The 12,265-nt window shown below is 40.2% G+C and overlaps 1 protein-coding gene across 2 annotated transcripts in view; it reads right to left on the reverse strand.

Moving 5' to 3' along the window:
* Positions 1-12,265, reverse strand: part of PLPP1 (phospholipid phosphatase 1) — a 59,125-nt gene that overhangs the window by 21,979 nt on the left and 24,881 nt on the right. The window contains exons 2-3 of one of the 2 annotated variants that reach the window (XM_084305490.1): positions 11,847-11,998; positions 8,799-9,079 (exon numbers count right to left, since the gene is read on the reverse strand). In XM_084305490.1, the coding sequence (XP_084161616.1) occupies positions 8,799-9,079; positions 11,847-11,998 (433 nt within the window). The remainder of the gene's footprint in view (positions 1-8,798; positions 9,080-11,846; positions 11,999-12,265) is intronic. The other variant, XM_084305489.1, reaches the window with a different exon arrangement.

The raw sequence follows: 12,265 nt of genomic DNA on the forward strand, positions 1-12,265 counted from the left end.
TGCCACCAAGTTTAGTACTGCTGTAAGAGGTGGGGCATTAGCAGCCTAAACAAGTGTGCTGGTGTCCAGCTCATCTTTTAAATACCTACAACACTGCTCCCTTCCCCCTCTCCTCTATATTCAGCCACTCTGTTAAGGGAGAGCGCAGACTTCAGGAACAATTGCTGAAAATGTTTTGTTCTAGTTTGAATAAGTTTCCTGAAAACTGAAAAGAACTCTGAAAAAGCTAACAGGTGCTCAGAACTGCTTTCCAACATGATTAAGATTCAACTACAAAAAAAAAGTCTTAGCAGAGTACTTTCAGTATGCACAGCAGAAATATGGCAACAATTCTGTGCAGAATCAGTTCACCACTGTCCTTACTCAGACAGATCACCTGCACTGCCTTCTGTTTGCACAGAAGCAGAGGTTGTGCAAGACACTCTTTATGCATCTGCATATTACACACATGCACTTAGTTGGTTAGTTAGGAACCGGCAACCACAGCCAATTTTATTTATTTATTTATTTATTTTTTGCTTGAAGGACTAGTCTGTCAGAAGACTGTTTACAATTACATTCTCACAACTTTCCAGCAAAGGAGCTGAATGCCCACTGTCTGTTCCCACCGTTGCAGTGTTTACCAAGGACGAGCAGGTTATGTTTATGCCTTCCCATCTGCAGAAGGGAAGCAACTGTTCCGTATCTGATACCAACAGCATGGCAATGTTTACAGCCCTGGAGTGGAAGGGAGCAGCTTGGTTTATATGATGACGACAGTGCACTGCCACATGTGTGCAGGACCTCTGCTTTCTCCATTTTTAAGGCTACGAAGAAGAGCAAGTTCCTTGCCGTATGCATCTCTGGCTCTTAAATACTGACCCCTTCATTCTCAGCATTCAGAAACCTGAACCATCTCCCTCTGCAACTCTCAAATTGCTTTGAAATATTATTGCTAATTTCATAAGTTTCAAAAATTTTAAAGTTTTTGAACTGCATTCAAGCAAACTAAGTATGTATACATATACATAGATGGGTATATATATAATTAAAAAAAAAAAAACTGAGCCCAGCATTTACCTAGGTTTGCAATTCAATCCGGTTTTTCAGATGCAATCCACTAGGACAACAAAGTTTCATCACGAAAGGACACATCTGGCAATTATGAAATCCAGTTCAAAACACATTTAACACACAAACAAGATTTTTCTCCATCTCTCTTTAAGAGAACAAAAATAAGCCATCCCAAATGCAGACGGTGTACGAAACAAGATGACTGGGACACCTCCAAATCTATACCTTAACCAAGAGCTCAGAATATGAGTAAAAGCTAATGAATCAAAGGGCTCAGGAAACCACACCATGTGTTAGCCCTTCTCCTTTTACAACCCTCCATAAGGTAGGTGCAGCTGGAGACACACAAAAGGAAAAGCAAAGTCATGAGAGCATCTCAAATAGGAAGCTTGCTCAGATGTTTAGAGGCCAGTGATCAACTCTTTCCTAAGGCTGAGGAAATGTGAAGAGTTGCTGAAGTCTTCTTTTGAGGCTTAATAAGTAATTTAGCGTTAGATACAAAATACCAAACCCAAGACATCTCAGAACCCACTAGTCTGACCAGGCAACTAGCAAACATTTTCAAAGTCCTGTAAGGATCAGAGGCATAGGAACCCAGATGCTTCGTATCCAGAAGGGCTTCGCCCAGGGAACTTTTTTGCTCCTTTGCCAGGGAACTTCATCAGCCTCAAAATCTGCTGGAAGAGCAACGTGGCAGGGTACAAGCAACTCAACAGCTTTTTTTTTTTTTTTTTTTTTTTTTTGTTTTTGTTTTTGTTTTGACACTGCTGCTGGACAGGCCAAACAAGAAAGGTGCTTTGCTGAATCTATTACTCAGCAGCAAGGCTGAACTAGTTGGACACATCAGCATCACTGCATGCAGCAGCCAGGAGATATTAGGAATGCAGAGACAACCTCGCAGCACCAGAACATCCCACGCCCTTGTGCAAGGAAACGAGTAGGAATAGCAAAAGGCCATCCTGATTCAGTGAGCACCATTTAAATTCAGATAGAAAAAAAGCATGAGATATAAATGGACTGCCTACCCAGGACAAGTGTTGATGCATCACCCAAGCATGCTGCAAAGGAATTCGGAAGGCCAAGGATGGAGCTGAAGTGCTGAATTCAACAGCTAAAATTCAGTGAAAGCTTCAGAAGACAAGGATCCATATTACTTTATAAACACAGATCTCTAATGTATAATTTAAATGGCGGAGTTTGTCAGCTTTTAAAAGAAGCCAGCACATTCATTTTCTGAAGTGACAGTACTTTAGGTGAGATTTTACCCTCTGAAAAAAAGTTTACACTGTCATTCACAAAAACGGTCATACTAAAATACATAAAATAATTTTCTACATCCAAAATACAGAATTGCATTAACTTCATAAACCAGTTGCCAGGTATTCTTTATAGTTTGGGATGATCTCTTAAGCTTCTATTCACTAAATTGATTAGTCCTGTATAGATTTCAGAGATTTTTGTGACCACTCTGGCACAGCAAGCAGATCAGGTACACTGAACAGGTGAGAAAACTGATGAAGTTAGAGCAAGCATGCCAGTTAAAGGCTCTTTGCTTTCAAAGGCTGTAAATTCAGAGTAACATTAGCAACACTGTTTCACACTCCTTATTGTTTTTTGGTGTTACAAACGGACTTTTCCTTCTACATTTTTGCAGGAAGTGATTTTTAAAAACAGTAAATTCAAGGGAAATAAGTATAATTTAAATTTGAAGTTCTAGGGAGACACCATTTACGCCGGCTGTGATGAGAACTTACTTTTCTTACCTCCATAGCCTATCATTTTCCCTGTGATCCAATTCAGAAGGCAGAGTAGTTGTACTACATATTTTGTGCTACACCGTTTATTCTTAACACTTTGTGGATAACATGTAAGCCTAAATAGCATCAGATTCAATACACCTGACCTTTCTACAAGGCTTAAATGTGCTGTTTGTGCTGCCAAGTTTAACATGATACACAGGACTGACCGCATAATCCTCACTTAAAATCTAAAAATACTGTAAACTGTATATAGCACCTGCTACATTGTTCAAGAATTTAAAGTGTTCTTTAGATTACACACAGCTTTTCGATACCGTAAGTTCTTTGTTTTCTTTGTGTGTGCTTTGTTTCTAAATTTATTTGGAGATTTTACTGGCTTGTAGAAAGAAGGGATAAAAATTTGAAAGAAAAGCCCATAGCCACACTAATTTCCCACCTTCCAAAGAGTATTGCAAGAAGCTTTGTGTAAGGTATACATTCTGTCTTTGGGATTGGACACTACATGCAAGAAAAAATACCCATTCTTAGCCTAAAGCGATACTCAGTTAAAAGGCCAACCTGTTCCATGTTCAGCTGTCCTGATCAAACTTGTCTGCTGGATTCCAGATCCTGTTACCTAGGGGTTACCAATGCTCTTCTGCACAAAGGCAATCAAAATGCAATTACCAGCTCCTGACTGCCAAAAGGCGCCAGAAGCAACCAGTTAACATCTTCAGTCAAGGTGTCACTGCAATCTGACACTACAGTTAGAAGGCCACCACCCTGAAGCCACAAAGCACCATACATCTAAGCACAGTAACTTTTGAAGTTTCCCTTTTACCCCTAGCAGAAGCCTCAAAGTTTTTGCAAGAGCAACCAAGTGTTAAATACACTTAATAATAAAGTGTTTTTTCGTTTTGAGGGTGTTTTTTTGAGGGTTCCATAATTCATATACTAGAAGAAAACAGAAGCACTTTGTGTTCATTACTACACCAGACATTCATGCTTACAAACTCATTTCAGACAGGCTGAACCAGCAAGTACAATAAAATATACTTGAGAGGACAGTAAAATACTCATCCACATCTCCTGCTGGTGAATATCTGTGGTTTCTATTAACTCCTTCCAATACAAGGAAGCTAACCAGCAGGACGCAAGGACAGCCTGCCACAGACGAGTTAGAGCAGACTGGTTTGAGAAGTGAGCCTTGCAACCAGCAAGGAATGAAGAAGTCATAATCTGTCCTTTGAGTCCTCAATGCGTACTCCTCTGAGGAATTCAGGTATCTTGGAAACCAACTCAAAGCCAGGTAAAAGTAAGTTGTAGCAAGCCAGAAGAGAAGGAAAAAATTGATCAGAAAAGGAAATCTGCGAAAGAATCCAGAGATATCTGAGAACAGCATAGACTGCTCACTCACTTCCCCCCTCTACCGTGTTCACAGCCCAGCATACCTACTCCATCCTACCGGGCCTTACTTTGCCAGAGTTGAAAGATAAGATGGCCTTTAGGCAAGTCACTGCCTTTACATATCCTAAAGAAAGTACCTGAAAGGCAATTCAGCAGCATTACAGTATATACAGAAATATACGAAGTAATATGATAATTACTAGCTGCAGTGACAGGAGAACAACTTGTTTTTTTCTTTGAGACTTAATTTCCTAAAACATTAAAACAAGCAGTGCCTCCCAATAAAGAACCAACATGATGTGGTGCCCTCCTCCACAGTGCAATTACATTTAAAAATCCATACGCCTTACTCATCCAGGTTATGTATGTCATTGACTAAAGAAAATTTTACTGTTTTTGATACCAAAGGGAAAAAAAAATCCCCTTCATATGCCAAATATTCTATTTAGTTATTCTTTGTAACCTTCTATTTTAATGTAAGTATTAGAAGCTCTGCACATGACTACTGGGAATTAAGCATAGCAATACCTTTAAAAAAAGCTTCAGAATACAGCTCTGTACGAATCATTCACTCAGAAAACTGCTGTGAATTAGCTCATACCAGCTTCCTTATCTAGCTTAAATTAAATGCCAGAGAATGCCTGAAGAAAGGGCTATCCTACAAACAGGTAGGAGAGAACACCGATTTCTAACACTAATAGTTTTCAATTTAACTAGAAATTTTTAAAGTAGCTATTCCCATACGTATTTTAGAGATCTGGAACTACTATATACTTTCATGCAATACATCTCAACTCTTATGTGCAGCTTTCAACAAATACGAATGAGATTTACTAAGCACACAACTGTTATTGTGATCCTCAGCTTGGTTTAACCGCCGGTAGTACTGGAAGTGCAAATAGGCTACAAAAGTTGTCAAGGAGAAGCTAAAGCTATCTAAAGCTGAAGAGGACTCTTTTCAGAGTAAACAAGATACTGGAATCAACAAGAATTAACTTATCAGGTTCAGGTTTGAGAGGAAAACCTTACTGAAACTCACCAAAATCCACTGCTACTTTACTAGTGTAAGCAACCAAAAGTCCATTGCTTTACTTTCACGCTAACACACACAGAGGAAATATTTTATAGTTGGAGTTCAGGGGATCAAAGAAGGACGGAATAGAACAGCCCAAGATGCATAATTTAAGCACACCATGGATTTTTCACCCTAGAAGTGGTTTTCCTGGTATCATTTAAGGAAGAAACAGTAAATAAAGATGAGATATGTCTTTGGCTGTATAACTGAGCATGAATCTCTGAAAATATTCCAGAACTACCTCAAGCTCTGTCACAACCCAGGAATGGTGTGCTCAGTTCAGAACCTATGATTTTGTATGTGACATTTGCCTTGTCTTCACTCTCTCCGTACTTCTAACTGCATGTTTATTTTACGCAAATGTGAAGGTAAATGGTAGTTAACTCTACCTCTAATAACACCTAATTGATACAGAAATTCACCTTTCAGTTACAGCTCAAGAGCTTATCAATGTCCTCCAAATTCTTGGGAAACTCATTGCCAAGCTCCCTTCACCTTTGGTGGCTTATCAACCCTCAGGTGTGAGAGCGCCTGCCTGCAGAACACAAACCACTCTCAGAAGTCAGGCCCAATTTCTTTGGGAAACAGCAAGTGAACTATTCTGTTGCCACATCTTTCTGGACACTGCTGGTGCTCCTGAGTACAAATACGAGATTAGTCTCACAGCCCATAATCCTATCATATCATAAGCCAGCATTACACAGAACAGCAAAATTACAACCTTAAACCAGCTCCCAGAAGTGATGAACAGCATAACAGGGGGCTTAGACAGCAGGTAAGGTGTTACCCAAGAATTCTGGCAACAAGCACAGCTGCAAGGGCAAGCACATCATTATTGTGACCAGCAACCATTAAACTAATGTAACACTTGCACTAAGTTTGCTCTAAAATGCTCTGGTCAGACCTGTTATGTCTTGCGCTTTCCCCCCACCCAACAGGGGGATAGAGAAGAGAACTAAAAAAAAAAAAAAAAAAAAAAAAAAAAGCAAAAACTCGTAGGTTGAGATAAAGATGGTGTAATAGGCCAGAAAATGAAGGGAAACAAATATAATAAAGACTGCTACTAATAACAACAATAACAGAATACACAAAGCAAGTGAGGCACAATGCAATTGCTCACCAGCCACCAACCAATGCCCAGCCTGTCCCCGAGCAGCAGCATCCCCCCAGCCAGCTCCTCCCAGCTCAGATGGCATCTTGCTTAGCAATAAGGCATGGGACATCCCTCTGGCCAGCCTGGGCCAGCTGTCCTGGCTGTGTCCTCTCCCAGCTCCCGGGGCATCCCAGCCCCCTCGCTGGCAGGGCAGCACGAGGAGCTGAAACATCCTGGGCTCTGTGTGACACTGCTCTGCAACAGCTAACACTTCTGTGTGTTATCAGAGTTATTCTCATCCCAAATCCAAAATGCTGCACCATAGCAATGACTAGGAAGAAAATTAACTCTATCCCAGACAAAAATCAGGACAGCACCTCATCTAGGATCACATTACACAAGACCTTAGTCTCCTCTAAGAAGTTATGGTGTTCCTAAAACAATGGACAATCCTCCCCCTAAATCGTGAAAAAATATCTCAGCACCATTTCAGGCATTACAATCAGTTAATGTTGTCTCCTTTTATGCTTTACATTTGAGAGTCCTTTCAGACTCATGCAGAAATTATACTGAAGACTCACACCTCTAGCAAAGTTGATTTTTGACCCCACTGATTCGTCAATGCCATTCTGTTCCACAAACACCTGAGAAAGTACAGCTTAAGAGACCCATTTTGTGCAAAACTTAGACAAGTACCTTCTTGCTTTTTGCACAGTAGAAGAATAAAACAAAATAGCACATTTAGTGAGTTGAAGTGAAAAAGTAACAGCATTTTACACCTACAAAACCAGCTCAGATTGAAAGGATCAAAAGAATGTAGCTTTGTGATATTTCAACAGTTTGTAATATTCAAAGACTTATCCTCCTTGCCTCAATACTATATGCAATGTCAAAGTAATTTATAAATGTATGTAGGGGTAAATAGATCTTTATCTTCTTTTAATCTCAAAAGAATTCATTTCTGGCAATTAATTCTACTAACTTACCACATAAAATTTGCAAAGCTGACAAAATACCAAGACAAAAAATACCAAACCACACATCCTGCCAAGATCTTGCTTCATTTCTAATCAGGCTTGACTTTGCTAGTAAATTAAGTGCTAACAAAGGACTAAGGTTTGTTGCAGGCTCATTTGTTGGTTTGTGGCTGTTTTTTTTTTAGTGCTCTTGTTTCAGAGAGGTGGGGCAAGGAGTCAGAGAAACACGCTATTTAGAAATTCTTCGCTTGATATACTTAACAAAAATTCTGCTTTTTAATCTGACTTCTTCCAAGTTGAGGCTGACAGTCACACAGGAAGTGGCCACCACAAGTTCTATTTCCTGGAACCGAAATTCGGAAGGTATATCTTATTAGTGGATATTCTTAACTCTGCAGGGCTACTCACAGGCAAGAGAAGTTCATGCAGCGATCAGTGTCTAGAGTAGCTCAGAGTAAATAAATGAAGCCTTCTGAGCACAAACAAGGCCATTAATAATAATTAAAAAGCTGTGCATGAAGCATACTCTTCTACTTAGAACTCCCACTGGACAACCCCCGATTTGTCTACGTAGTACCAGTATGAAGTTCTGCTCATTTTAAGATTACTTACTATTCTGCCTCACTACTTATTCTGGTGCATTTTCTCCTGTGTTACCAACAGCTCTCTGAAACAAGCTGCTCCTGAAACCTTTAAGCACCTTCTGTGCATGGCCTGGAACTACACCTGGTCCTTAGACTAAATCAACACGCAGCACGTTCCTATGGCTGCTACTGAAGAATAATACTGCTAAGAATATCATGTATGCTACTGGAAGATCTGTAGCAGACATGCTACAGAAGTTATTCTGAACCTGCTTTAGCATTTCCAACAGTACTCAAACATCGTTGTTTATACCAGTCATAAATGTGAGGTGTGTCAGATGCTTCCCCCTTTTTAGTTCAATTTCAGCAAGGTAACAAAGAAACATCAGTTAAGTATTAAAGGGAGTGAAGTGACTAATAATGATAAAACTGAATTGATCTATTCCTTTAACAGTCCTCCATATTTTCTAAATGGATATACTCAATTTTGATTAGCTTCCATCCTAAGCCTGAACTATTTTTTCTTGCTATTCCACACTCTTTCTTGAAGGAGATTTCAAATTTTTCTCCTCGCTAGGTTATGCGGACATTTTAGAAACAAAAGCCAGACAAAGTTGTGTGCATCACCCATTTCTGTTAAAAATGGAACTAAGTACGTAGTAATTTACACGTTCTTCTGTATATCAATAAAACTGATTTCCACAAAGTAGAAAAAAATTCTAGTGTCAAACCCTAGTTTTGCAAATTCATCACAAGTTTACCCTAGCAGAAGCACAAAGCATGCAGAAGACACCAAACCCACCACCCCAAGGCTTTCCAGGCTAAGCAACGTGTCTCACAGCCAGGTCTGCGAGGTTGTTAGTCACTCACCTTCCCTCATTGATCTTTGCCTTTTCTCCTTGGCAAGGGAAGTTCTCAATGTAACCCAGACTGCAGTTGATCCGCGTCCAGTCAGGCTGGCACACAGCGAGGAAGTGAGGGCGCAGTCTGCCTATGGCGTACTTGGCAATGTCCGTCAGCGACTGGCTAGCAGCTGCTCCAAAAATGAAGGTCCCAATGGCTTTGTAAATAGTGGCTATGTAGTTATTTCTGACAAATGAATTTGAGTGCAAATTGTTATAAAAGACAGAGAGAGTCTCTCCTAGGATTATCTGAAAGAAAAAGAAGGACAGCAGTTAAAGGAAGACAGTGACTTGAGAGAAAAAGATTACTCTTGTTACTACTTCATTATGTAGTTTCAAAAAAAATTGATTCAGCTCCAGAATTAATTTTCCCAGGAACTGGCAGTAACCATTCATAAAGCTTTAAAAAACATTTTTATATAAAAGTTAAAAGAACATTTTGCCTTACCCTGCTTTATGCCGAGCTTTATACAAATATGCTGATTGTCAAGATTTACTAAAACAAAGCCTTCTCAGAGGAAGATTCAACCATACTATTTAACATGGCTCTGATCAGAAGCATTTCCTCTAGCTTTAGGTTTTATCCTACACTGAGTCTTCCTTAGCTAAGTTTCCACTAGGCTTTTTTTTTTTCCTGTCAGAAAGTTTGGTGTTTTTTTGGTGAAGCCAGGAACTATTCTGAAGGATCAAAATCTGATTTCTAGATGTGAAAGGACAGTTATTTAAGCAAAGAAACCTCTATATCTCAAGAAAATTTTATCTTTAGGGGAGAAAAAAGCTAATGACAAATATTACCAAGGGCTTTCAAGGTATAAGCATCACAAATATATTAAGTGTTGATAAGAAAATAGATATAATTTTATTTTCCAATAACTTCTGTCTTTTGCAGAAAGCATATTTTTCTTAAACTAAGCGTACAAAACCTCAGCGTCACTTGATAGAGTTAATGCTCCACGCCAGGGAGGCTGGGCATGAGCCAGCCAGTCCCATTTGATACAGAAGGGCTCTCCTCACACAGGTGATAAAATGGAAGCAAGGCTGCATGCAGTTAGGCAGGTATCATTAGAAATCCTGTAAGGATTAAATGATGGCTCCATCTGTCACTTGAGAGAGTGACATGTCCACAACCCCAGAGAGGCAGAGCTTGAGCAAATAAGGCTGTCATTAGACACTGGCACCTGGGCAAACGAGGCAGCTGTTAGTAGCTTTGCACACTTCAGGCAGGCAGACAAGCCAATGAGGGTATGACACTGATAGCTTTTGGGTTCTGCACGCTACCAAAACATGGACCGAAACAGAGGAACGATGAAACATGGACTAAAGCTGAAGAAGTTACATTTCAGGCACAGCAGAAATCAAAGCTCTCAGACAGAATCTACCCATCCCACAGAGTGTCCTCTTAGCAAGGATAGCTGAAATGAAGCGTCACGGCCATGACCATGTATTGACTCGTAAAGAACTAATCCCTTTCAGAGAACACGGCTGAAAAAGTTGGAAGGCCACTCATCTCAGCTGAGGCGATTACAGAAACAAGTTATGTCAGTGGTATCTGGGCTCAGAGCATTTGTCTTCAGTGATCTGTATAGGCATTAAGACACCAATGTTTGCTTCTTTCTACCATCTGACTTGAAATAAGCTAGATGGACCTCAGCTGTTACCCAGCATGGCTGCTCCTTGGCAATTCTGACTGCCGGGTTTGAGCATAAACATGTAAAATAAAGGGGGGGAGGATTTAAAAAATCTGCTGCATTTATGTTCTAAAGCACAGCTTTTCCTGTAAAAGGAAAGTAAGTCAGTTCTGGTTCCCAACCCCACATTTCTACAGGTAAGGATAAAAAATTCACTTCAAGAGCACACATCAGCTACAGGTTGAGCTATATGTTGGAACCTCGATAAAAATCCATACCTACAGTATCTATACAAGAGACTCAGACTGCCATGATATTTCCTGCTTTTAATCCATTTGCCCAGAAAAACAGCCAGCTGACATTCTGCTTTAGCTGCTCATTATCCTGCTCTAATTTCTGACATATTCCTGGATAAGTAGTTAAACGCCTAAAAATCTTGTTTGGCATAAAAAGTTTCAACACTGCTGAAACTGTAGCTGCTGTCAAATTTGATGTCACCCAGCACAAAGGCATGAGTGGAATCTGAAGTTTTTTGGTAGATCTGGACAGAAACGAAGCCCCTGTTGAGGGGCCATTGTGGGAATTTAAGTACAGTCCCACAAGACATAAAACAAAGTAACTGGTGAGATCCAGCTTTCCACTCCACCCATGCTCAATGGCATGGTCCTGCCACTTCTTGCATGAGCTGTGAGGAGAAGGGAAGGGGGTGACAGTCCCCTGCCCCACAGAGCACAGCTGAACCACATTAGGTGCAGCAAAGTGAAACCCAGCATTAACTCAGACAGCTGGACACTGTTTTATTCTCACCTTCAGAGTAAGTTCAGGAAAAAAAAAACTCCCTAGCTCCTTATTCTTTGTGTTCTAAAGCTATGGTTGTGCTACGTTCTGATTTGAAGTCATAATATTATGTTTTGTCTTATTCCAGAACTTTTTACCTCCAGCGTATTTCCAGTGGCTCTGTGGCAAATAGAAATATTTACTTAATAGGTTATGATAACTCGCCTCCTGAGCAGTAGCTCCCAAAAGAGGAAAGCTTTAAACAGACATTTAACACACGAGTCTTATTCTTAACCCATAAAAGCTCTCTTCATTCCTGTATCTTACAAACTGTAGAATTAAGTCACCTAAAAACCAAAATATGCCACTATAGTTCTGTGGTGTTCTTTTCCTGTTCTTCACTTATATTTGTTTGGCTTCAAATGAAAGCTTTTTAGTTATCCTTACCAGAACACCATTTCTCCTGCTTTAGCAGCAAAGCTAAGGGCACTACTTTAAAGTTTGAGAAATCCTATAGAAAAATGTTTTAGAGATCTGTATTACAGACTGCCCCTCCTTCCCACCCCCCATTGAAATCAAAATGCAATGAAAAAAAAAAAAGTTTAACTTACAACAATTATACTGAAAGGAACAATTATTCCTGCTAACAACTTATAAGAAATGGTGTCCTCTTTGTATGGATACTGGATGGATTCGTCACTACAGAAAAATCCTCTCTGGAAGGGGATACGTCTTGAATTGAGAATTGCAAAAGGCAAGCCAGCTAGCAAAAAGGAATAAAAAATACATTACAAAAGCAACATTTAAACTCTGGTGATTATTACACCCCCGCATTTCCAAGGAGCAGTGCATGAAGAGGAAGGGACATGCAGCAGGTGGGAAGGCTGTGCGCTCTGCCCAAGGGCTGCCTCCTCCCGGGAGAGGCTGCTGAGCCACGTGCACAGGTTTGAGGAAGGAGAGAGAGGACAGGATTTCCTTCACCTTCACGTTCGTGGCACACGAAGCATGAAAGCATGCCGAAACCATGACT

This window comes from Netta rufina, assembly GCF_964035555.1.
Source record: "Netta rufina genome assembly, chromosome: Z".
Classification (NCBI taxonomy): Eukaryota; Metazoa; Chordata; class Aves; order Anseriformes; family Anatidae; genus Netta; species Netta rufina.